This window comes from Cryptomeria japonica, chromosome 10, assembly GCF_030272615.1.
Source record: "Cryptomeria japonica chromosome 10, Sugi_1.0, whole genome shotgun sequence".
NCBI classification, from domain to species: domain Eukaryota; kingdom Viridiplantae; phylum Streptophyta; class Pinopsida; order Cupressales; family Cupressaceae; genus Cryptomeria; species Cryptomeria japonica.
Genome location: NC_081414.1, coordinates 344229431 through 344254620, shown reverse-complemented (window position 1 = coordinate 344254620; position 25190 = coordinate 344229431). Strand labels below are relative to the sequence as shown.

At 38.1% G+C, this 25190-nt stretch overlaps 1 protein-coding gene across 1 annotated transcript in view; it reads right to left on the bottom strand.

Moving 5' to 3' along the window:
• LOC131071505 (uncharacterized) overlaps nucleotides 1–22965 on the bottom strand; it is a 49372-nt gene extending 26407 nt beyond the window's left edge. Inside the window, exons 1-2 of the mRNA XM_058007395.2 lie at nucleotides 21120–22965; nucleotides 20893–20951 (exon numbers count right to left, since the gene is read on the bottom strand). Of these exons, the coding sequence (XP_057863378.2) occupies nucleotides 20893–20951; nucleotides 21120–22550 (1490 nt within the window). The 5' untranslated portion in view covers nucleotides 22551–22965. The remainder of the gene's footprint in view (nucleotides 1–20892; nucleotides 20952–21119) is intronic.
• Nucleotides 22966–25190: the final 2225 nt, after the last annotated feature.

Here is a 25190-nt window from a genome sequence, read left to right as displayed (position 1 = left end):
GACGATTTCAGTTTGTCCATCGGTTTGGGGATGATAGCTAGTACTCGGGGTGAGACTAGTCCCTGCCATCCTGAAGATTTCTTGCCAAAATTTCCCCATAAACCGGCTGTCTCGGTCACTTATGATATTCTGGGGGAGCCCATGAAGTTTGAAGACTCCCCAAAAAAATATTCTGCTACTTGAGATGCTTGGAATTTATTTGATATAGAAAATGGTGTGCATATTTAGTGAGGCGGTCCACTACCACATATATACAATCTTTTCCTACGGCCTTGGGTAGGCCGGTGATAAAATCCATCGAAATGCTTTCCCACTTCTGGTCAGGAATGGGCAATGGTTGTAGCAACCCGACTGGGTGGTTGAGTTTTGCTTTGTTCTTCTGGCACTGTGTACATTCTTGTACATATTTTTGGACTTCCTTCTTAAGTCCTTTTCAAGAATATCGTTCTCTGGTTTGTTTATATGTCTTGTAGAACCCTGGGTGTCCTACCAATGGATTATCGTGGTACTCTTTAACTATTACTTCCTTGAGTTTAGAGTTGGGCACAAAGTACACCCTGTCCTTATATAGGATAAGGTCCTTCACAACTTTGTATTCTACATGATTTGATGGGTCCCTCAAGATCTCGCTAGCAAAAGGGTCTTTGGCGTATTCTGCCAAAAGATCATATTTCCAATTAACATTTATAGAGGTTATGGTATTTATTTGTGGCTTCCTTGATAAGGCATCCGCTACCACATTGGTTGTTCCTTTAATGTATTCAATATCAAAGTCATAAGCTTGTATCCTGCTGATACATTTTTGTTGCCTATCATTTAGATCCCTTTGGTTTAAAAAGAATCTTTGGCTGTTATGATCTGTTTTTACATGGAATTTGGTGCAAACCAGGTAATGCCGGAATTTGGCTAGTGCATACATGATGGCTAACATCTCTTTATCATAGACGGGGTAATGCTTTTCCGTTTCTATCAAGCTACAACTTTTGAAGGCTATGGGGTGTTTGTCTTGCAAAAGGATAACTCCAATCCCTTCTCCCTAGGCATCACATTGTAGTTCAAAAGGAAGGGAAAAATCAGGGATAGCTAGGATAGGGCATGAACTCATAGCTTCCTTTAGACTTTCGAAAGCTCTTTGGACTGCTTCGCTCCAAGCGAAGGTTCCTTTCTTAGTTAGATCGGTGAGAGGGGCTGCCACCTTGGAGAACCCCCGTACAAACCTCCTGTAGTAACTGCATAACCCCAAGACCCCCCTTAATTGTGTAATGCCCCGTCAGGAACCCTAAAGGAAAACGACATATTCTATGCAACTAAGGGTGAAATAATTTTTTTTTTTTTAAATGCATGGATTAAACCTTAGTACATCTAATAACATAGCTGAAGTTTTACACCTGAATTTCCTAAGGGTTGCCAACGAATATTACTTCATAAATTAAATTTTTAAGACAAAATTTCCGCAATGAAAGAATCTAAATTTCTTCAAGCAATCATATATTATATACATCAGAAATCAGTAATTGAAGTAGCATATATTACAATATTTCTTTGCTTTCAATATTCAAAATACATGTTTTCAAAATGAAATTACATCATGAGCTAAAATGATACAAAATGTTAGTTACATATAGTTTCTTTTCAAAACCTCTAGTATTTAACTGAAAGATGGATAGGAAGAAGAGTCGGTACATGAATCACGATCCAAGATCATCAGCGAAGTCCTTCCTCGCCCGAAGATACGTACCAGAACATCCGATGGGAAGTGACACTACCACCCGACCATGTGATTCCGAAAAGGAACCACCCCACCGTGCTAGAGATAGTAGATAACCCTCAAGCAAGCAAAATGATACAAGAACAAAAGGACTACAAGACTCCACTTACATTCATGTAACCCAACTCACAGAACACTAGTGACTCTAAGGAGAAAGTGTCATCGCATGTCTTATGGTGGATACCATGGTATAGCCTCCATAGGTCCCGGCCCCCATCCCGGGTTATCCTGGTGACCTCTCCCGAGCCTCCGATTCCAACTAAGACTCATGCGGACCTTACCAATTCTCTCATGAAGACAAGGTGGTAAGTTTGCCATTCCAGGCCTTCTCACTACATTATGAGCCCTATACTAGCACTCACCTATGTGCGAGGCACATTGTTTCATTTAACTTTTATTCTACCCTTCCCTAGTCATTTATTAGGTTTTCACTTTCTTAACCAACTTCCTACGGGTTATCCTGTCACCTCTTCGGCACAGTTCCCGCTCGAAAGCCACTCTCTCTCTTAGGACACTATGGGTTAGTTCTATCTACAGAACTCTATGGCGACACAGACAGCCATTTCCAAACTTAACCTACCTCAAATGAAAGATACAAAATTACTAACCTAAGGTTTGGCCATCACGTACAACTCATAGTGGCTCACTTCCTTAAGGTTAAATATCTAAATATACTGGCCAAGTCACAACACAAGACAAATTGAAAACATGACATAATGTACTTAGTTGCGACCACCATATAAAACATGATAATCCTATGTACCAATACCTATCACAAAATTAACTTGCAAAACGTAAACATGATTGTCAAGACACAGACAACAATATGGTCGGTAAAACACATAATTTTACACTTAATGACAAGTTTAAGAGTTCTATTACTCTTGATAACAACTATAGGTATGTTACCTTAATAAATTCCATTTTTACAAATAACGAAGATTAAAAATAGAAATATTGATTTCATCAGAAAAATCTTTACAATAAAACGTAATACTTTTCTTCATAGAAGAATGCCTTTATTTTTATTTATTTATCTTTTTAACACAAGAGTGTTACATCATTCTTCCGGAAAATACGGAGAAGTACACTCGTCAGACCCAGCATGATCTAAAGGAGTATATCCTTCAGATTTGCTTTCACTTCGGGGAAAGTACCCCACAGACTCATTATCACTCAAGGGGGTATACCCCTCCGACGAGTCAGAACTAATCACTATTGGCTTTTCAGGTGAACACTCTGACTTGGGTTCTTTTCCTTTCTCAGTGGTAGCTGCTTTGGTTGGGCTCTGAATAGGACCTTTTTCTATTTCTTTGCTCCCTTCTGGAGCTGGGTTCTCTTTGGCAGGGTTGTCCTCCTCAACGGGCTGGACAGGAGTCAAAGAATCTTTCTTGACTTTTAGGTAGTGAGCATAACCCGCTACTGATTTGCGAGCTATCTGTTTGGTTCGTACCATCTCTGTAATGTATCAATGGTAAACTATTACTTCCCAGAACTCTCCTAGAGCTATGTCAAATAAACCTTAATATCTAGGTGTTGAACGTAATCATACCCTTCTTCCATTACGAAATTTAAACTTAAAACTATTCCACTTCTTTAGTCCTAATGTAATCACAACTACTACTAAACGATTTTATTTAACAAACCCTAACGAATAACTAAAACATGACCATATCTATTTCATAAGCATGATATATAACTGAGATTGCAAATAATAATGATTAAACACTAAGAAATTCCCGACTTACTTGAAGCAATGATCAATTTGCAAGTCCTTGACGCCCGTTTGCTGATAAATATACCTTGCTTGCAATCCTTTTTACCAATGTTTCCAGCTCTATCAAAGAAATAGGCACACAACTCTCTCTTGATTCTATCAACCTCTATCCTTTCTAAAACATCTCACACTTGATTCTATAAAAACATGCACTATCTTCACTAACTCTACTCCCCTCTCTACGTTCCTTCGTCCTTTCCTTGGATGTCACCAAAAGCCTCCCTTTTTGCTCTCTACCCACACCCCTTTTTATACTAAAAGAAAACATCTATCGCTCCCCTAAATCTCGCTGAGTGATAGCTATCGACTGAGACTCTTTTTCTACTAACTCTTCTACTTCCTCCACGCAGGGAGTTCATCTCTAGTTAGCTTCAGTCTTTAGCGCTCCATTGATAATGATTATGACATCTATCGGCTGGGTGGAGAGGTTAACTTATTATTTCATTCACTGATGCATTTGCAAACAGCGACTTGAGCGTTCAATCTGCCAGGTCTAGAGTCCATTAAGAATTATGGTTTAGTTTCCACCTTGCGCGCCAGTTCATTCTCATTTCAAACCGGTCAATCAGCTGTTAGTTGCCAACGAACTGGAGCTCGTGGAGACACTGGACGTGAAGGGGTGATAGTTATCGTTTTAAACTGCGAGAGGTATCCTCCACCACTTGTTGACTGCAGTGTACCTGCAGGAATCCCCACCTCGCGTGCTGTTTGCTGAGTTATGGCAGAAGAAGGAGACGTGGTGTGCGAAGGAGGAGGGTAGTCGGTGGTAATACCGACCCCTCCCCATATTAAGGGGGGTGGTCGATATTACCATCGACCACCATAGCCCAAACAACAAAACCTAAACTCCGCCACCTTTTATAAGGTCGAAACAAATTTTTTATTTGTTTTCTTTAATATACTTTGGTTATTACGTTTAATATCATTTCTTTGTTATATGTTAATAATCAATTAATGACTTTTGTTAATATAATTATTTAAATATTAATCCTTCCTTAGCCATCATATTTGTAAATGTGTATTTTGGTTTTCTAGTATTTATAACGAGTGGCGTTTTCCTAAATGTATATATTTTCAAATAATTGAATTATGTATATATATATATTATACGTTCGAAAAGATTATAAAACATGACATATTTATAATTCTAATTATATACACGCATAATCCAATATCACAGTAAACCGATGGCGATATAAACTACTGATAATACGATCACTTTATCTCAACTCAAATAACTACTTATCAGTGACTATTGCCTTCCGAGAATATTATGTCCTTATATTTATTCAAACGATCGAATTGCAACCATCGAGCTAACAAGTTGATAAGATTCATATCGACTCATACTAAGATATTAACTCGTCCTATATAAACAATATTAAGTCACTAGATCACTTGATTCTTTTTCCTCCAATTACCAAAATTACTCTTATGGACGTAATAAACATAACATTTACCCATGACATATAAAAATTGGGACACTGGATACGCAGACTGAGCAAGCATCAAGCGACTTTTATAAAGATCAAACAATAAAATATGAAGACCAAACCAATTGACAGAATGACTTACTGAAGGCACTCACCCGAGTGTAACTGACTAAAATTAGGGTCAACTACTATCTCCTTCACTTCCATCGGAAAATATAAGGCACGCTCAGACCTGTGTAGCCAGGTGGAGACGATACCCCGTACCTACCCGATACTTGTACCTGCAACATCCTGCATCACCGACCACACATGCATATATACATATATCAAAATTTTAACATACACACCGATGAAGGAGATTCGCAACGTTCCCTGTCTCATCGAGATGAGTGAAGGAAAATCGTCCCCATGCATCCCATACACTCGCAGATACAAAACACACAGTGCATAGATGAAGTAAAGCGTCAGTACATAGCAATGAACCATATAATGCCATAAAACATAAATACATAAATACTGCAAATAAAACATATGTCTCATTATCAGATAAAACATGAAACAATGTTATACAATTCTAAATAACCAATGATAATGTATCTACTGAGAATAATAAGAACAAAGTATCAGTTCAAACAAGTAAGGGTACTACATTCTCCCCCCCAAGACTAGGCTTACTCCTGGAAGCCTAAAACAAATATGAATATAACTCTCTCATCTTCACTGCATCTTCCCAAGTTGCCGAGGTCTCATCATTTGGGTCCCATAGGACCCTTACCTGGTCGATGGTGCGACCCCTGAGGATCAAATCTCGATGCTGAAGAATGCGCACGGGTTCCATGGAAAGCTGCCCGTCCTCGACCTGCAAAGAGTTCCAATCAAGAACATGTGTCACATTAGGGTGATAAGGTCGAAGAACTGAAACATGAAAGACATCGTGGATGCGGGATAGACTCGGTGGCAAGGCAAGGCGGTAAGCAACAGGACCTATCCTCTCAAGAATCTCGAAAGGGCCTACAAACCGAGGCGCCAACTTAGAACCCTTCCCATAACGGATCGGACTCTTCCGTGGACGCACTCTCAGAAACACACGGTCGCCAACAGAAAATTGACGATCTATCCTATGAGCATCTGCATACTTCTTCTGCCTATCCTGTGCAGCTACCAAATGCTCTCGAATTCGCCCCACTTGTTGCTCCATCTCTCGAAGAATATCCGGACCTAAAAGCACCCTATCCTCTAACCGATCCCAACTCAAAGGAGTACGGCAAGGACGACCATATAATGCCTGAAAGGGGGACATACCTATAGAGCTATGATATCCATTGTTATATGCAAACTCTACAAGGTAGATATAATCCTCCCAACGCGACCGCTGGTCCATAACATACATGCGAAGCATGTCCTCCAAAACCTGATTCACTCTCTCTGTCTGACCATCCGTCTCTGGGTGATAGGCTGAACTAAAGTTCAACTGAGTTCCCAAAGCATGCTGAAGTGAGGTCCACAAAGCTGAGGTAAAGACAGGATCTCTATCAGAGATGATCCGCCTCGGAACCCCATGCAGTCTCACTACTTCCTCCAAGAAGACTCGTGCCACCACTGCTGCTGTATAGGAAGCTCGAATAGGAACAAAATGAGCAACCTTAGTCAACCTATCAACTATGACCATAATGGCATCATGCCGACGCGAAGAGACAGGCAACCCAACAATGAAATCCATGGAAATGATATCCCATTTCCAATCTGGTATCAAATTAGGTTGAAGAAGCCCTGCCGGGTGCTGATGCTCTGCCTTCACCCGCTGACATTCTAAACACTTTGACACGAAATCAGCAATGTCACGTTTCATACCTTCCCAATGATAAATTTGTCTGAGATCTACGTGCATCTTCTTGACACCTGGATGTGCCGAATAAGGTGCACGATGGGCCTCAGTCACGATCAAGACGCGAAGACCCTCTAAAGAAGGTACATAGATCTGCCCATGGTGACGAAGAAGTCCATCTGCCTCAAGATTATATCCAGAATATCTTCCCTCTAAAGACCTTCTGGACTGTATCATGGTTCTAACATCTTGATACCAAGTATCCTGAGGGAGAACTCTGAGAATCCTCTCTCTCAAGTCAACTCCAAGGGACAATACCGAAACTTCATGCCGCCTACGACTCAAAGCATCTGCCACCACCACGTTCTCTTTTCCCTGAATGTATCGAACATCAAAATCATATTCACAGAGAAATTCCATCCATCTCCGTTGTCGAGCATTCAAATTTGGTTGTGTAAAAATATACTGTAGACTACGGTGATCACTATGTAGTTCAAAACGACGCCCTAACAGAAAATGTCGCCATCTAACCAAGGCATGAACTACAGCTGCCAACTCCAAATCGTGAACTGGGTAGTTCAACTCGTGGTTCTTGAGTTTGCGAGACTCATAAGCAACCACTCGTCCATCTTGCATAAGCACCGCACCTATACCTTCCAAAGAGGCATCTGTGCATACTACAAAATCTCTAGATGGATCTGGAACTGCCAAAATCGGAGCACTGACAAGGAGTTCCTTCAAGGTACGAAAAGCTGACTCACATTGTTCTGACCAAACAAACTTCTTCCCTTTTTGCTGTAGAGAAGTGATCGGGTGACCTATCCGGGAAAAGCCTTGAACAAATCGACGGTAGTATCCGGCCAAACCCATAAAACTTCGAACTTCAAAAACGTTGGTTGGCACTGGCCAATCAACAATGGCTTGTATTTTTGAAGGATCCACGGATACACCTTCCCCTGAAACTATATGACCAAGATAGTTTACCTCTGATTGAAAAAAAATCACACTTTGCCAAATTAGCATAAAGTTGGTTTTCCCTCAAGCACTGCATTACCTGTCGTAAGTGACCTTCATGTTCTTCCATAGTTCTAGAATAAATTAATATGTCATCTAAGAACACAAGGACAAAATGATCAAGGTAGGTGCGAAAAACCTCATTCATGAGGCTCATGAAAACTGAAGGCGCATTCGTCAACCCAAATGGTACTACTATGAACTCATAATGACCATAACGAGTGCGAAACGCTCTTATGAATATCTGCATCCTGGATACGCAACTGGTGATATCCAGATTTCAGGTCAATCTTAGAGAATATCTTGGCTCCCTTTACTTGATCAAAAAGATCATCAATACGAGGCAAAGGATATCGATTCCAGATGGTTACCTTATTCAGCTGTCGGTAATCAATGCATAACCGAAGAGAACCATCCTTTTTCTTAACAAAGATAACAGGCGCACCCCAAGGAGAAACACTAGGACGAATAAATCCCTTGGCTAACAACTCTTCTAGTTGTAACTTCAATTCACTTAACTCCTGAGTAGTCATCCGATATGGAGCTCTCGAAATAGGTTCTGCACCAGGAACCAAATCAATGTGAAAATCTATGTCTCTTTTTGGAGGCATACCAGGAATATCTAATGGAAATACATCAGCATACTCTTGAAGAATAGGGTGACTATCAAGAGCGATTTCTCGACTCTTTAACTCATCCATGTCCTCAAGAGTAACTGCAAAAAGCTAACACCCTCTACGCATGCACCGCTTAAGTTGCATAGCAGAGATCATACGTAAGGATATTGGTCTCTGAACTCCCACAATTTTCACTTCCCTGCCAAGGTCATCTAAACACTCCACTGTCTTCTTGCGACAATCTACATGAGCATTATGAGAAGATAGCCAATCCATTCCCAACACAACTCCATAAGAACCCAAAGGAATGACTCGAAGGTCAACTGAAGTAACTATGGTTCCTAAATTCAACTCACAACTGGGGATAAAGGCATCTACAGAAACACGGACACCTGTTGCCAACTCTACTAGCCACCTATTCATCTCCTTAGCAGACGTGAGTCCACACCGCTCCACAATAGATGAAGAAATGAAAGAATCTGAAGCTCCAGAATCAAAAAGTACAGAGATAGGGATTCCACGCAACATACCTGCTGCTTCTATAACTGTACCTTGATGATCAGCCTGGCGGTTATCCACCGCTGCGAACACTCTGTGAGATCTGCCCGCATCTCCCACTGTAGGCTCTGACGCTGCCGACTGTTGACTACCTGTGTTGTGGAAACGCTGAGGACACTGCGCAGCTCTGTGACCATACTGCCCACAAGAGAAGCAAGCTCCTCTATTGCTTGTCGGACCATTGGATTGCTGATAATTTCCCTGGCTAGGAGCATGAGATGCACTTTGCGAGGATTCCCCTGTAGGGCCCTGTCTGCCCCTCTGCCAATTTCTGTTTTTCCTAAACTGATACTTTGTTCTTATTATTCTCAGTAGATACATTATCATTGGTTATTTAGAATTGTATAACATTGTTTCATGTTTTATCTGATAATGAGACATATGTTTTATTTGCAGTATTTATGTATTTATGTTTTATGGCATTATATGGTTCATTGCTATGTACTGACGCTTTACTTCATCTATGCACTGTGTGTTTTGTATCTGCGAGTGTATGGGATGCATGGGGACGATTTTCCTTCACTCATCTCGATGAGACAGGGAACGTTGCGAATCTCCTTCATCGGTGTGTATGTTAAAATTTTGATATATGTATATATGCATGTGTGGTCGGTGATGCAGGATGTTGCAGGTACAAGTACCGGGTAGGTACGGGGTATCGTCTCCACCTGGCTACACAGGTCTGAGCGTGCCTTATATTTTCCGATGGAAGTGAAGGAGATAGTAGTTGACCCTAATTTTAGTCAGTTACACTCGGGTGAGTGCCTTCAGTAAGTCATTCTGTCAATTGGTTTGGTCTTCATATTTTATTGTTTGATCTTTATAAAAGTCGCTTGATGCTTGCTCAGTCTGCGTATCCAGTGTCCCAATTTTTATATGTCATGGGTAAATGTTATGTTTATTACGTCCATAAGAGTAATTTTGGTAATTGGAGGAAAAAGAATCAAGTGATCTAGTGACTTAATATTGTTTATATAGGACGAGTTAATATCTTAGTATGAGTCGATATGAATCTTATCAACTTGTTAGCTCGATGGTTGCAATTCGATCGTTTGAATAAATATAAGGACATAATATTCTCGGAAGGCAATAGTCACTGATAAGTAGTTATTTGAGTTGAGATAAAGTGATCGTATTATCAGTAGTTTATATCGCCATCGGTTTACTGTGATATTGGATTATGCGTGTATATAATTAGAATTATAAATATGTCATGTTTTATAATCTTTTCGAACGTATAATATATATATATATACATAATTCAATTATTTGAAAATATATACATTTAGGAAAACGCCACTCGTTATAAATACTAGAAAACCAAAATACACATTTACAAATATGATGGCTAAGGAAGGATTAATATTTAAATAATTATATTAACAAAAGTCATTAATTGATTATTAACATATAACAAAGAAATGATATTAAACGTAATAACCAAAGTATATTAAAGAAAACAAATAAAAAATTTGTTTCGACCTTATAAAAGGTGGCGGAGTTTAGGTTTTGTTGTTTGGGCTATGGTGGTCGATGGTAATATCGACCACCCCCCTTAATATGGGGAGGGGTCGATATTACCACCGACTACCCTCCTCCTTCGCACACCACGTCTCCTTCTTCTGCCATAACTCAGCAGACAGCACGCGAGGTGGGGATTCCTGCAGGTACACTGCAGTCAGCAAGTGGTGGAGGATACCTCTCGCAGTTTAAAACGATAACTATCACCCCTTCACGTCCAGTGTCTCCACGAGCTCCAGTTCGTTGGCAACTAACAGCTGATTGACCGGTTTGAAATGAGAATGAACTGGCGCGCAAGGTGGAAACTAAACCATAATTCTTAATGGACTCTAGACCTGGCAGATTGAACGCTCAAGTCGCTGTTTGCAAATGCATCAGTGAATGAAATAATAAGTTAACCTCTCCACCCAGCCGATAGATGTCATAATCATTATCAATGGAGCGCTAAAGACTGAAGCTAACTAGAGATGAACTCCCTGCGTGGAGGAAGTAGAAGAGTTAGTAGAAAAAGAGTCTCAGTCGATAGCTATCACTCAGCCAGATTTAGGGGAACGATAGATGTTTTCTTTTAGTATAAAAAGGGGTGTGGGTAGAGAGCAAAAAGGGAGGCTTTTGGTGACATCCAAGGAAAGGACGAAGGAACGTAGAGAGGGGAGTAGAGTTAGTGAAGATAGTGCATGTTTTTATAGAATCAAGTGTGAGATGTTTTAGAAAGGATAGAGGTTGATAGAATCAAGAGAGAGTTGTGTGCCTATTTCTTTGATAGAGCTGGAAACATTGGTAAAAAGGATTGCAAGCAAGGTATATTTATCAGCAAACGGGCGTCAAGGACTTGCAAATTGATCATCGCTTCAAGTAAGTCGGGAATTTCTTAGTGTTTAATCATTATTATTTGCAATCTCAGTTATATATCATGCTTATGAAATAGATATGGTCATGTTTTAGTTATTCGTTAGGGTTTGTTAAATAAAATCGTTTAGTAGTAGTTGTGATTACATTAGGACTAAAGAAGTGGAATAGTTTTAAGTTTAAATTTCGTAATGGAAGAAGGGTATGATTACGTTCAACACCTAGATATTAAGGTTTATTTGACATAGCTCTAGGAGAGTTCTGGGAAGTAATAGTTTACCATTGATACGTTACAGAGATGGTACGAACCAAACAGACAGCTCGCAAATCAGTAGCGGGTTATGCTCACTACCTAAAAGTCAAGAAAGATTCTTTGACTCCTGTCCAGCCCGTTGAGGAGGACAACCCTGCCAAAGAGAACCCAGCTCCAGAAGGGAGCAAAGAAATAGAAAAAGGTCCTATTCAGAGCCCAACCAAAGCAGCTACCACTGAGAAAGGAAAAGAACCCAAGTCAGAGTGTTCACCTGAAAAGCCAATAGTGATTAGTTCTGACTCGTCGGAGGGGTATACCCCCTTGAGTGATAATGAGTCTGTGGGGTACTTTCCCCGAAGTGAAAGCAAATCTGAAGGATATACTCCTTTAGATCATGCTGGGTCTGACGAGTGTACTTCTCCGTATTTTCCGGAAGAATGATGTAACACTCTTGTGTTAAAAAGATAAATAAATAAAAATAAAGGCATTCTTCTATGAAGAAAAGTATTACGTTTTATTGTAAAGATTTTTCTGATGAAATCAATATTTCTATTTTTAATCTTCGTTATTTGTAAAAATGGAATTTATTAAGGTAACATACCTATAGTTGTTATCAAGAGTAATAGAACTCTTAAACTTGTCATTAAGTGTAAAATTATGTGTTTTACCGACCATATTGTTCTCTATGTCTTGACAATCATGTTTACGTTTTGCAAGTTAATTTTGTGATAGGTATTGGTACATAGGATTATCATGTTTTATATGGTGGTCGCAACTAAGTACATTATGTCATGTTGTCAATTTGTCTTGTGTTGTGACTTGGCCAGTATATTTAGATGTTTAACCTTAAGGAAGTGAGCCACTATGAGTTGTACGTGATGGCCAAACCTTAGGTTAGTAATTTTGTATCTTTCATTTGAGGTAGGTTAAGTTTGGAAATGGCTGTCTGTGTCGCCATAGAGTTCTGTAGATAGAACTAACCCATAGTGTCCTAAGAGAGAGAGTGGCTTTCGAGCGGGAACTGTGCCGAAGAGGTGACAGGATAACCCGTAGGAAGTTGGTTAAGAAAGTGAAAACCTAATAAATGACTAGGGAAGGGTAGAATAAAAGTTAAATGAAACAATGTGCCTCGCACATAGGTGAGTGCTAGTATAGGGCTCATAATGTAGCGAGAAGGCCTGGAATGGCAAACTTACCACCTTGTCTTCATGAGAGAATTGGTAAGGTCCGCATGAGTCTTAGTTGAAATCGGAGGCTCGGGAGAGGTCACCAGGATAACCCGGGATGGGCGCCGGGACCTATGGACGCTGTACCATGGTATCCACCATAAGACATGCGATGACACTTTCTCCTTAGAGTCACTAGTGTTCTGTGAGTTGGGTTACATGAATGTAAGTGGAGTCTTGTAGTCCTTTTGTTCTTGTATCATTTTGCTTGCTTGAGGGTTATCTACTATCTCTAGCACGGTGGGGTGGTTCCTTTTCGGAATCACATGGTCGGGTGGTAGTGTCACTTCCCATCGGATGTTCTGGTACATATCTTCGGGCGAGGAAGGACTTCGCTGATGATCTTGGATCGTGATTCATGTACCGACTCTTCTTCCTATCCATCTTTCAGTTAAATACTAGAGGTTTTGAAAAGAAACTATATGTAACTAACATTTTGTATCATTTTAGCTCATGATGTAATTTCATTTTGAAAACATGTATTTTGAATATTGAAAGCAAAGAAATATTGTAATATATGCTACTTCAATTACTGATTTCTGATGTATATAATATATGATTGCTTGAAGAAATTTAGATTCTTTCATTGCGGAAATTTTGTCTTAAAAATTTAATTTATGAAGTAATATTCGTTGGCAACCCTTAGGAAATTCAGGTGTAAAACTTCCGCTATGTTATTAGATGTACTAAGGTTTAATCCATGCATTTAAAAAAAAAAAAATTATTTCACCCTTAGTTGCATAGAATATGTCGTTTTCCTTTAGGGTTCCTGACGGGGCATTACAAATTGTGTGAGGAACTTAGGTCTAGGCTATTCTTTGATAGTGGCTATCTTCTCCTCATACACGCTAACTCCTTCTGCATTAATCTTATGCCCTAGATATACGATTTCCTCCATTCCAAAGTGACATTTGGAAGCCCTTTGCATAAAGTGATTCTTGCTCTAGGATCCTCAATGTTTCCTCAATATGTTTGAGGTGCTCCTCCCAAGTCTTGTTGTAGATCAAAATGTCGTCAAAAAAAACTAGTAGAAATAGTCTTAGTTGCTTGCGGAAAGTATGATTCATACATGACTGAAATGTTGCTGGTGCATTGGTTAGACCGAAAGGTAGAACCAAAAATTCAAAGTGTCCATAGTGACACCGGAAAGCTGTTTTGGGGATGTCCTCCTCCCTCATCCTAATTTGATGATATCCTAATCGAAGGTCGATCTTGGAGAAATATTTGGCTCCGTGTAATTCATCTATCAACTCATCTATTCTTGGGATCGGGTACCTATTTTTTATGGTTTTCTTATTCAGTGCTCTGTAATCAATGCACATCCTTAGAGTGCCATCTTTCTTTTTAACAAGTACCACCGATGATGCGAAAGGGCTGGAGCTAGGTTGGATGTGTCCCATAGCCAGTAGTTCATTAATGGTTTTCTCAATTTCTTCCTTATATTTGTGAGGGTGGTGATAAGGGGTGGTGATGATTGGTTTTGCCCCATCCTCCAACTCTATAGTGTGTTCAAACCTCCATTTGGGAGGCAAACCTTGGGGGATTTCTCCAAATACCCTTTTATACTTCTCCATGATGGGCTGGATGTCCACGTGAATGGATTTCTCATGAGCATTGCTCTTATCTAGTATCATGCATTGGGTCACCCATTCTCCTTGATTTTTTCTAAAAAATCTGCTCCATTCTTTTACATGAAACCACCTTTGGACTGCCATCAGATAAGCCCTTGAGAGTAACTTCCTTCCCTTCATGCTGGAATTGGATTATTTGGTTTGGGAGATCGAACGTGAAACATCCACATGAATAAATCCATGGAATCCCCAATATGATATCCGTGTCCAATGGTACCACGTAGAGATCTTCTTTTACCAAATAGCTACCTATTGTGAACTCCAACTTAGGTACCAACTTAGTGCATTGTACCCTTGCCCCCGTGGTTGTTGCTGCTTCGAACCCCTTGAAAGTTTGTGTGGGTAATTTATGCTGCTTGACTACTCTTTCATCGATGAAGTTATGGGAGGCACCGCTATCCACAAGTGTGACTACCTTTTTCCCTTTAAGCGAGCTCTTGATTCTAAACAGGTTGTGTTTAGCAGCATGGGTGATCGTGGCAACTATGGCTTGTTCTTCCCCAAATCTCATTTTTTTGTTGGGCAGCTCTTCCTCATCCCCATATGGTGGGGCTTCTATCTTGTGAGCCCGGCTTTGGCATTTATGACTTCTCCCTTCATATTGTTTGAGGCATGTAAAACACAGTACCTTTTTCTTAAGATCCTCCAAGGCTGAGCACATATGACCCTTCTCTCTCTTTCCCTTGCAATAGATACAAGACATGGGTGATCGTGGCAACTATGGCTTGTTCTTCCCCAAATCTCATTTTTTTGTTGGGCAGCTCTTCCTCATCCCCATATGGTGGGGCTTCTATCTTGTGAGCCCAGCTTTGGCATTTATGACTTCTCCCTTCATATTGTTTGAGGCATGTAAAACACAGTCCCTTTTTCTTAAGATCCCCCAAGGCTGAGCACATATGACCCTTCTCTCTCTTTCCCTTGCAATAGATACAAGACTTTACAATGCCTCCTTGGCCGTGTTTGTTGTCCTTGGGTGGAGTTTTGGAGGATTTGCCAAAGGATTTGGTCTTATCCTTGGGTGAGCTTTCTTCAAATTTCATAGCTTTTTGTATAACCTCATCTAATGTTTGGGGTTCATGTGCACTTACTGCGCTTTTGACCTAAACTCTAGACCTATCTCTGGTGCACTTACTCGGGTTCATCTTTCTGGATCTCTGGTGCACTTACTAGGGAAAGAGAGTTGTCTTTCAAAGGGCTCTCTCTATCTCACTCACTTTATCTGCCCTAAACTCTAGACCTATCTCTCTTCCTATCACTCTTCCTCTACCACTCTCTCTACCTCTCTCTCTCCTCTCTCCTCCAAGAGCTAGGCCTATCTCTCTACCTCTCTTTCTCTCACCCTCGAACCCCTGCGAGGGGTGCTACACTCAGCCTCGTTTTGGTGTTGCCCCCAAACCCCCATCAAACTACAAGTCTACACAAATAATAGGCCAATGATGAATCGTAATCATAAAAATCTATATAATACATATCCCTTATTGCAAATCTTTGCATATTCGTAGTTAAAAAATTATTATGACTGCTACATCATCCAGGACCTACCTTAGATGCCTTTATGAGAGGGATGCACACTTGTTTGAGCCATAGACTTCTAGTTATTGTTTTGATATTTGTTTGGAACATTTGATGTCATGGATCATATATTCCATGAGTTTTGTATACATTTGACAATATTTATATATCTAAGTGTGCTATTACCTTCAATTATAATCTGTGTTTATACTTATGAGATCAATGTATACTTGTGTATGTAATCAGATTAGCTTTTATTTGATGATGTTATTGTGTCTTTAAGGTTTATTTGATAGAGGGTGCATGAAACAAGTTTTAAATCCTTCAAAATCTCTAAATTTTTTGTGTTCTTCACTTGTTGAGTCTGCACCAAGTTTTTTTTTGCCGTGTCCTAAGTCCCGAGTCAAATCGCTCTCACCAAGTTTGTGCCGAGTCCAAGTCTTGTTTCTATGGTTTGTATAGGCTCCTCTAGGGCTGAGAAACTAGGAAGGGGTTAAACTTTTGGCTGGAACCATTGAAAATTTCATGAAATTCAACTCAAAGAAAGTCCACTTTAATAATAGTTTTGCAACTGTGTGCATTTTTGCTGAAACTTCTAAAACTTTCTCTTTGTCAAAATCATCTCTAAGCATGGGTATTGCTTCAACTTCTTAACAATTATGAAGATCTGCCCTTCAGATGTTTTAGATGTAATTAATGGGGCACAAAATGTCAGAATGTAATTTTCATCAACACTCTATTTCTCCTCTTTTTCATCAATGATAATGGATCAAGAAGTTGAGTTCTCCTAATGCTCACTTCATTTGGCAGAACCATCGTAGCTTCTTTGTTGATTGTCTTCTTTCTCCTCCTGCTCTGTGGGAGTTTGGCACAACATTGAGAACCAACCTTTATGGACAATCAGGCTTTGCTGCAGGAGGATGCTGTTGAAGAGAAGCAAATTACGGACAGCCTTCATGATGTGATTGCAGATGAGAGAGAGAGATCAGTTTATTTCCAATGAAATTTTAACCATTTCTCAAACAATTGAAAATAAGACTATAGACAGTTGTGGTTCCATGGTTAAGCAGTGTAGGAGGAAAACGGAAGATAAAAAATTATGTAAGAAGACTAAAACCAGCTGTGGTTCCATAGTCAAGCAGCGTGGGGCAAAAGAAGAAGCAAAAAGAACTGTGCAGAAAGCCAGGATCCAGTGGATGAAGGTTCAAGTGGACAATAGAGGCCCTTCTTACCCAAAAGGGAGAAAAGCTGCTTTCTGCTTTGGATCGATTTTGCCTCTGTCATTGTTGAATTGAGTCTCTTCTAGGTTTTGTTCCAAAAGCCCCAGAGGCTTCTTGGTTTGTTTTGGAGTGTTTTAAGTCCTAGGTGTTTTTTGGGATCTTCAAGATCTCATAGAAGGTGAGATGTAAGCTCTTCAATTTTGAAGGTTGTATCGAAGTATTTTTATGGGAGAGGAACCCAACAGATTCCATCATTTACCAATCAAAAAAACAAGGAATCTAAGTTAAAATTATTATATATAGATAATAATTTATAAATTATTATTATTAACTAATATAGATATCTAATATAGACCATCATCTCCAAACTGGTATCTCTAGGTGTTTTTTAGATCGATCTATTTAAGATATCTATACTATAAATTATTTTGATCTGTTTTTCAGGTGAATTATTTACTCCGTAACCATATCAATACTGCCAAAGTTTTATAAACAAATTATTTTTAAAAAATTATATGTTATTTTATTTACTAAAATGCATAACTTTGAATAATATTTCCTGTATTTTCAAAGAAGTTAAATGAAATCAAAAGAAAGTATTTACTTCATATGTTAGCTTATTAAGTGCATAGTTATATTTTGAATAAGAGATTTATTAATAAAATGTCAAGAAGTGTAAAGATAAAAAGGAAACTAAAATCATAAAATCGAAAAATAGGAATTACAAAAAAATATTTTGATCACGAAATAGGAATTAATAAAAAATAATTTTATTCTACTTCAGAACTATTTTCTTTACTACATACATACATGGGCACATAAACTTTTACATTTGTTCAAGAATTATTTTATTTTATCTACATTATTTGCTTTATATTTATTTGAGGAGCTTCGTTTTTGGTAATACATCTGTGTTACTTTTATATGTAAATTTTGGATTTACTTTTGGAAAAGTCACCATTCTTCTTTTGTTTTTTTGTTTTCTGCTTAGTAAATCTGATTTAGTTGTATGTTACTTTAAAATAGTTTCATTTGTAATTTTCATATTTTGATGACTTTATATTAATAAAATAAAAGTTGGAGTTGTTCATGGCACAGTGCAATGGTTAAATCGTGGAATAATTGTTGTAGCCACCAAGGTTCAAACCCCCACTAGACCATTGTGATCGCAGGCATTGTGCCCTCACTGATCCATTGTGCTCACAAGTATGAACCTTCGCATTAAGCTATTGGCATTCATAGTAGTGACTTCATGCTCCAAACTCACTAGCCCAATGTACCAGCTGGATTTGTGCCCCTGCTAGGCTATTGAGCTTGCAAGTTTGGACTACTCGTGTTAATGTAATGCATTCATGCTGAGGATAAGGTCCTCCATTTGTGGCCTAGCATATAGCTTGGGCCAGACTAAAAATTCCCATGTTGCCAATCAAAATAAATAAATGTTGTCACGCTTCTCCCCTTGCTGCCACCATAGGTTATGCCTCTCAACATAATAAATGTTGATAATTTAAAAATTAAAACCTAAGAATAAAACTATAGATTGGAATTTAGACTTCATTTGAAAAACAGGAGCCCTTGGATTTGGGTTGAAATTACAACTGCAACACACTTTATCTGATATTGTCCTCAAAAACCACCACATTGAATTGTAGTCCTTCCATTTCCAGAAATGCGGACCTAGTCCAGGCAATTGTAGTATTATCTCCAGGTTCAGTTTGGTTGGCAATAATGAATAAACAAGAGATCAACAAGCAAGCTGCTTTTTATTCACTTCACCTGTGGACCAGGATTTGACAAAAAAGACAAACAAACAGAATCAGGCTGCCAGGATCGCATTAGCCCTATAGAGCTAGCATCAGCTCTACGAGGACTCTATAGCTGACACAAACTTATTTTGTCTTTTTCTTTTTTAATAAATATTCCTCAGCCCCATTGACAACACAACCACCTGCAAACTCATTTGAGGTATATACATACAACTCATTTGACCACTCCAAGGGCATCATCGAACGAATCACTTGATATTTGATAAGACATTAAACATTCAGCAATTTGATTGAGTATTACTTTTTGGTATGAATTTTCTTGTGCATAACATAATTAATGCTGAATTAATAAATATACCTCTGCATGCTAATGATTGAATAATACACTGCTGTTATACATTTATCACAGTAAACATTAACTGCATCTAATTTGTGAATTTCTGCAATTTATTTATTATATGTAAAAAATATGCATGATACTGGAACCTTTTACATGTTTTGAATGTTAGCAGCCATGGTGGAGGATATAAGGATTGCAAGAGGTGTATGGTGATGAGGCACTCTCCTAGGTAGACCACCTCAAGGTGGGGACCAGATAGTCCCATGAGGCCAAGGGGGTACATAGGGTACTGCCTTTGGGCTTGGGAGAGATGGGCTTCTGGGGCACCCTGTTGTAACCCCATTCCCCTATCATGGTGAATCAACACAAGAAGTCCAATCATCAGGAGAGGGAAATGGTTGGCAAAATGAGGGGGAACAAAAAAATGGACACCTCACTGGGTAGACCAACTCATATGGATGGCATGGGCCACATGAGGCCAAGAGGGATGGTATATCGAGTCTTGGGCCTAGGGTAGAGGATCCGAGACACCCCATTGAAGCCACTTTCTCCCATGCTCTCCTATGGTTGAGCCTTCCAAATATATTTAAATGCTTTATGATTGAATTGATAATTCTCCCATGAATTTAATAATGCTTAATTATGATAATCTGCTTATTGAAATTATTGTTGTAAATGGTTTCTAATATGTTTGCAGGGTTTCAATCAGTTGAAAGGTATTTTCTAACCCTGCTTACTTATTTAGAAATCGAGAATTAGGGCAAATTTAGGGCATTCCCAATTAGGGCACCTTACAAAAAAAATTGGCCTTGCCGGGTAATCTCCGAGTCCAAGTATGCAATCTATGATTCAAACCGCTTCATATCTAGCAAGTACTCTCCTATTGCTCAAGCCCTTCATTGAGAGGGAGAGATTCCACATAAGAATGAGCAATAGAAAATCCTTCAGCGAAAGGACAAGGAGAGAGAAGCATGTGTGCTAGGGGCCAAACTAAAGACTTAACCAATGGAAGAAGGCTCAACCTATAGATAGACGAGGGAGACAGAATAAGTGACCAAACATCACTCAGCCTCACAAAGTCCTCTCCTTGCCTACTAAAAGAGCCCCCCTCATTGGTCCTCTAATAGGTTAAAGATCTTCAAGCATTCTTCCAAAATAAAAAGAAAAGGTTCTAATGGAAAGGCAGGGGTGTTAAACAATAGCAAACCTCACAAACACCAAGACAAGGAGGATGGAATTGAGTCTTTCTAAATAAGTTTCAAAAAATACAAAATATAAATGAATAGGTGGATTTATTTTCTATTAGGACTTATTTGAATTTGTTTTACAGTGTTTGAACTTAATAATAATGTTTACCAAATTTTATTCACTTATGAAATTGTTCAAAATTTTATCTTTGTCAAACACAAAAAAAAACTCAAACTTTGTGACCTAGGTTGCTATAACATGTATGATTCTTCAAAATAGCAAATTATTTTATATATCCCATATTAAAGACTTATATATCTCATATAAAAGACCTGTTTACTGATGGCATCCTCTTTCATACATATTGAAGTGTAAGAGGCTGACAGTCACAAACCTGTTAATGGAATCGTTGACCTTTCCTTTGAGTATTGCTCCCTTTCTTGGCAGCTTTGTCTGTTTCAAAAATGCATGCATATGAATTATCCCATCAAAACCTTGAAATAGAGCGCAAAGAATGTAAAACACAAAAGAAGCAGTTAGACAACATTCACCCTATGATACAAAATTTTGAATATCAGATCTAACTTCTTCATTAAATCAAAGCAAGGAAATCCTACTCACATCCACAATCGGAACAGATCGTAACCGAAGTGATTCGACCTCCCCAAACTGAGAAAATTCTCTTATCAACTTTTTTCTCTTAAACCCCAGAGGCAGGTTACCAATAAATACCGTCCGCTCCAGCTTCTCATTATCATCACGATCTTTCTTGTTAACAACCATGTCTAATGCTTCCTCACCCCGCTTCCTCTTGCCTTTTGGTAACACCACTTCTTTTGATGTATATTCACCATCTCCCAAGCCATGTCTTGCATCATCCTCTTCTTCAAAGGCATCCCATTTTCTCTTTTGCAACACTGATTTACCCTTAAAATCAGTAAGCGCTTTCTCCTTTGATTCGGTAACAACTGTTGACCCCGTTCTAGCTCCACCTTCAACCTCATCAAACTGCTGATTATGAACTTTAATTCTCTTAATTGGCTGAATGTTTTCTTGCTCAAGTTTCCTTTTAAGGTGATTTCCCCTCGGCATTGCCTGCACTTCATATTCCTGAACCTTGAGAGCAGATTGCGAGTTTTCCTCCATAGCAACTTTTGTCCTCTTCTCCTTCCTTGGCCGTGCAAGGTCTTCTAGCATATTTTCCTTTCCCTTCCTCTCTAGTAAACCATGTTTGTCATCCTCTGCTTGAATTTGGATGCTCAAGTAGGGCAGGTCGTCATCTGAAGAACCTACATTACCCTTTTCATCGGAATCTTTTTTGTTCAATTTCTTCTTGTTCTTTTTATTCTTCCTCTTGTCATTTTCTAGTTGAGATTTGACACTCACCTTGGCCCAGTTGTCCTCTAAAGAACCTAATTCACCCTCTCCATTCAAGCCCTCTTCATTTAGGTTCTCCTTGCACTTCTTTTTCTTCTTCTTGTCAGCATGATCAACATTACTAGTACCTGCCTCCTCATTCCCACTGTGACCTTTATTTGTCTTTATCCTGAGGTCCTCATTCTCCTCATTTTGACTTGCAAGCTCTGAATTTCCATTATTCGCATCATCCTTCGATTTCTCTTTCTTCTTGCCACTACTATCATTGTTTGCAGTAACAAACTCGCCATTTCCACTGGCAGCGTTCTTTTTCTTCTTTTCAATGGCTAAATGTTCATCCCTTTTACCATAAGTTTTCTTTTTCTTTGACCCGGTATCCAAATTTTCAGCATCATCACCGATAACTTCAGTTCTACTCGTCTCTTGCCCTGTATTTTTACTTTTACCTGCTTCTTTTAATTTCTTCTTTACCTGACCAGAATCCTCCTCACCTTCGGCCTTGTTTTTCCTTTTCACCTGTTCAAATGTCCCCTCCACACCAACATCATTGCCCTGCTCCCGTTTCCTATAAAAAGGGTTTTTACTGGAAAACAATGACAAGCCTCCTTTTGTTATGTTTCCAAAGAGCGTTTTAAAATAGTCGCGGCTGCCAACATCCTCCGTCGCCTTCCCCATCCGAGTAAAGAAGAATGCTCAAATCACTCGAAGCCCTAACAACTAAATCATTGCCCTAAAAATGATAAAAGGGGCAAATCGACCAAATCCTTACAAAGCCAACCGTGATAAGTCTGATAAAACAAGACGAACAAAACAAGATGAAGAAGTGAATCAAACCCCTGATAATGAATAAAACGCAAACGTAACGACTGCAAAGCGCCGACAGATATCAAACCCTGTTGAAACAAAATTACAAACATTGAACAACACGGAGAAGTCCCAAGTTTGTGTCGCATCTGCTAATTACAAACAAAATGAATGTGTAGTAAATACGAAGCCAATGTCAGCTAATTAAATGAGCTAAGCCCGCGGGTTTCACAAATTCGAGGAAATGATCTATTAGCTAGGTAATCTGGAAAAACATAAGCTTTAAATTTGTGAATACAGATTATTGTTAGTATCCTACCCAGATAATTATGCATCCATTGTACGCATTATCTATTGATCAATTATCTAGGGTCAAGAATTTTTAAGATTTGAGTGTAATTATATAGTTTAAATTATTTTATGTATTTAAATTATTTTAATAAAATTATTTTTAAAATTTTCTATTTGTTGTTGGAAGTAAGAGCGGGTAAAAATATATATTTATTTGCTTTTATTTCAAAAAATAAATATGATTTTCAAATTTTAAAAAATAGATATATATTTAAATTGGCAGTATCAAATATTGTTGCCCACAATTGGCGGGACATGGATTTAATGAATGCAGTAAATGAAAATTGGCAAATGTAATTCAAAAATCTGGTGAGTTTGTTGGATCTTTTGAAATATACGGCTTATTAGTCCTATTTTGTTGGTTTTGGATGCATTTTGTCAAATTTGTTAGAATTGGAAGAAATAGGTTTAGGTTTTCTTTTTGTTTGTCTTTATTTGATTATGTGTATGAAGAGGTTTAGGGTAAGGTTGTTTTATTATTATTTTTTTATATTGTTTGTATGATGTCTTTGTTTGTTTATGTGGTTTTATGGAATTCTTTTTGGTTAGATAACTTTGCCCTTATTTTTTGCACAATCGAGGGACATCTATTCGCAAGCTACCAATCTTTTGTTTTGATGTAGTTGTTATGTGACTACAATTAAATAGTCGTAGCCTTTTGTTTCTCTAAACATGAATGTTCCTATGGACTTTGTGATTCCTTAATCAAGAGTTTTGGGATATTTGTTGTCTAAATGACAATTATAAATAATATTTTTCATTGATATGTTATATTTTGTGGCAACTAATTCCCCTAAAGTTGCATTTGGGTTGTTTATTTTTAGTCTCTCCAATCCATCCTTGCTTCTTACTCTGATCATCATCTTCTTAACCCCCCAAAAAACAAAATGCAATCCTTCAACAAAATGATTTTTTTTTCGGTTCGCTTACTTGATTATCGAACAAATAGAGAGCATAATATCTTGAATTGAATTAATAGGCAAAATTTTAGACCTCCATTTGAGTGCTTATATACACTGATTTGGCATGAAAATGAAGCAAGGTACCGCTTTGCAAAGGTAAAAGCATTAACTTTCAAGCAGTTGAAAGTCTAAACTATAATTTTTTATGGTGTTTCATATTTTTATTTTTATTGGCCTACATGTGATAGTTTAATGCCAACTTTCATTGGCATTTTAGTAAGGATTATATTATTTCATTTAAATTTTGATTAGCAATTCTTTCACATATTTGGTTTCTAAGTTGGTTATATAGTGAAACTATTTTTTTTAAAGTATTATTTAATATGTTTATGCCTTGCGCAAGGTCTTGTTTTAAGCTATAGACGGCCTCATTAAGTTTATAAACGTTATTTTCTGTACCACTTTCAACAAATCTAGGTCATTGTTGAATGTAGTATACCTCATCTTCGAGATGCAAATTGAAAAAAATTATCATTATGTCAATATGAATGTAGTATTAAGCTCTATGATGCCTCATTAAATTTTGAAACCATGTTTTCTACACCACTTTAAATAAATCTCAGTCATTGTTGAATGTGGTATAGCTCCTCTTCAAGATGTGGACTGAAAAAAGTTGTCTTTATGTCACTATGAATGTAGTATCCAATATTTTTGTTTAAGAAGCTAGAAAACTCTTGTCTTCAGCTCAAGAATCGTGTAGTTCCAATATTTTTATTTAAGAGGCTACAAAAATCTTTTCTCAATCTAAAGAATCTAGTAGCTCTTAAACCCCGTTATTTTTAGATTCACTTTTCATTTATTGTGAATAGATTGAAGTACCAACTGTAGAGAAATTTGTTTTGGTTCATCTTGTTTTAAAAAAAATCTGCTTTGGTAGTACGGTTATGTAATATTTTTCCTGCAACTTCTGGCCATTTTTTCTAATCGGTATTGTTCACAGCATGACACAAATTGTGTAGAATTTTGAGATAAGTCACTCACCATGGTTTCAACAAGTTTTTTTTTTTTGCAAATTTGTACACAACCAAATCATTTTTTGTTGTGTTTTATTTCATTTTTTAAAAAAAATTATTGTTATCTATTAAATGAAGGCATTGGTGTTGGCTTAATGATGATGATATAGTTGTAATAGGTTGTTTGAAGACTTTATTTGTGTTGTCATTGATGGAAACCATGTTTGTTTAGTCATCTAGATTAT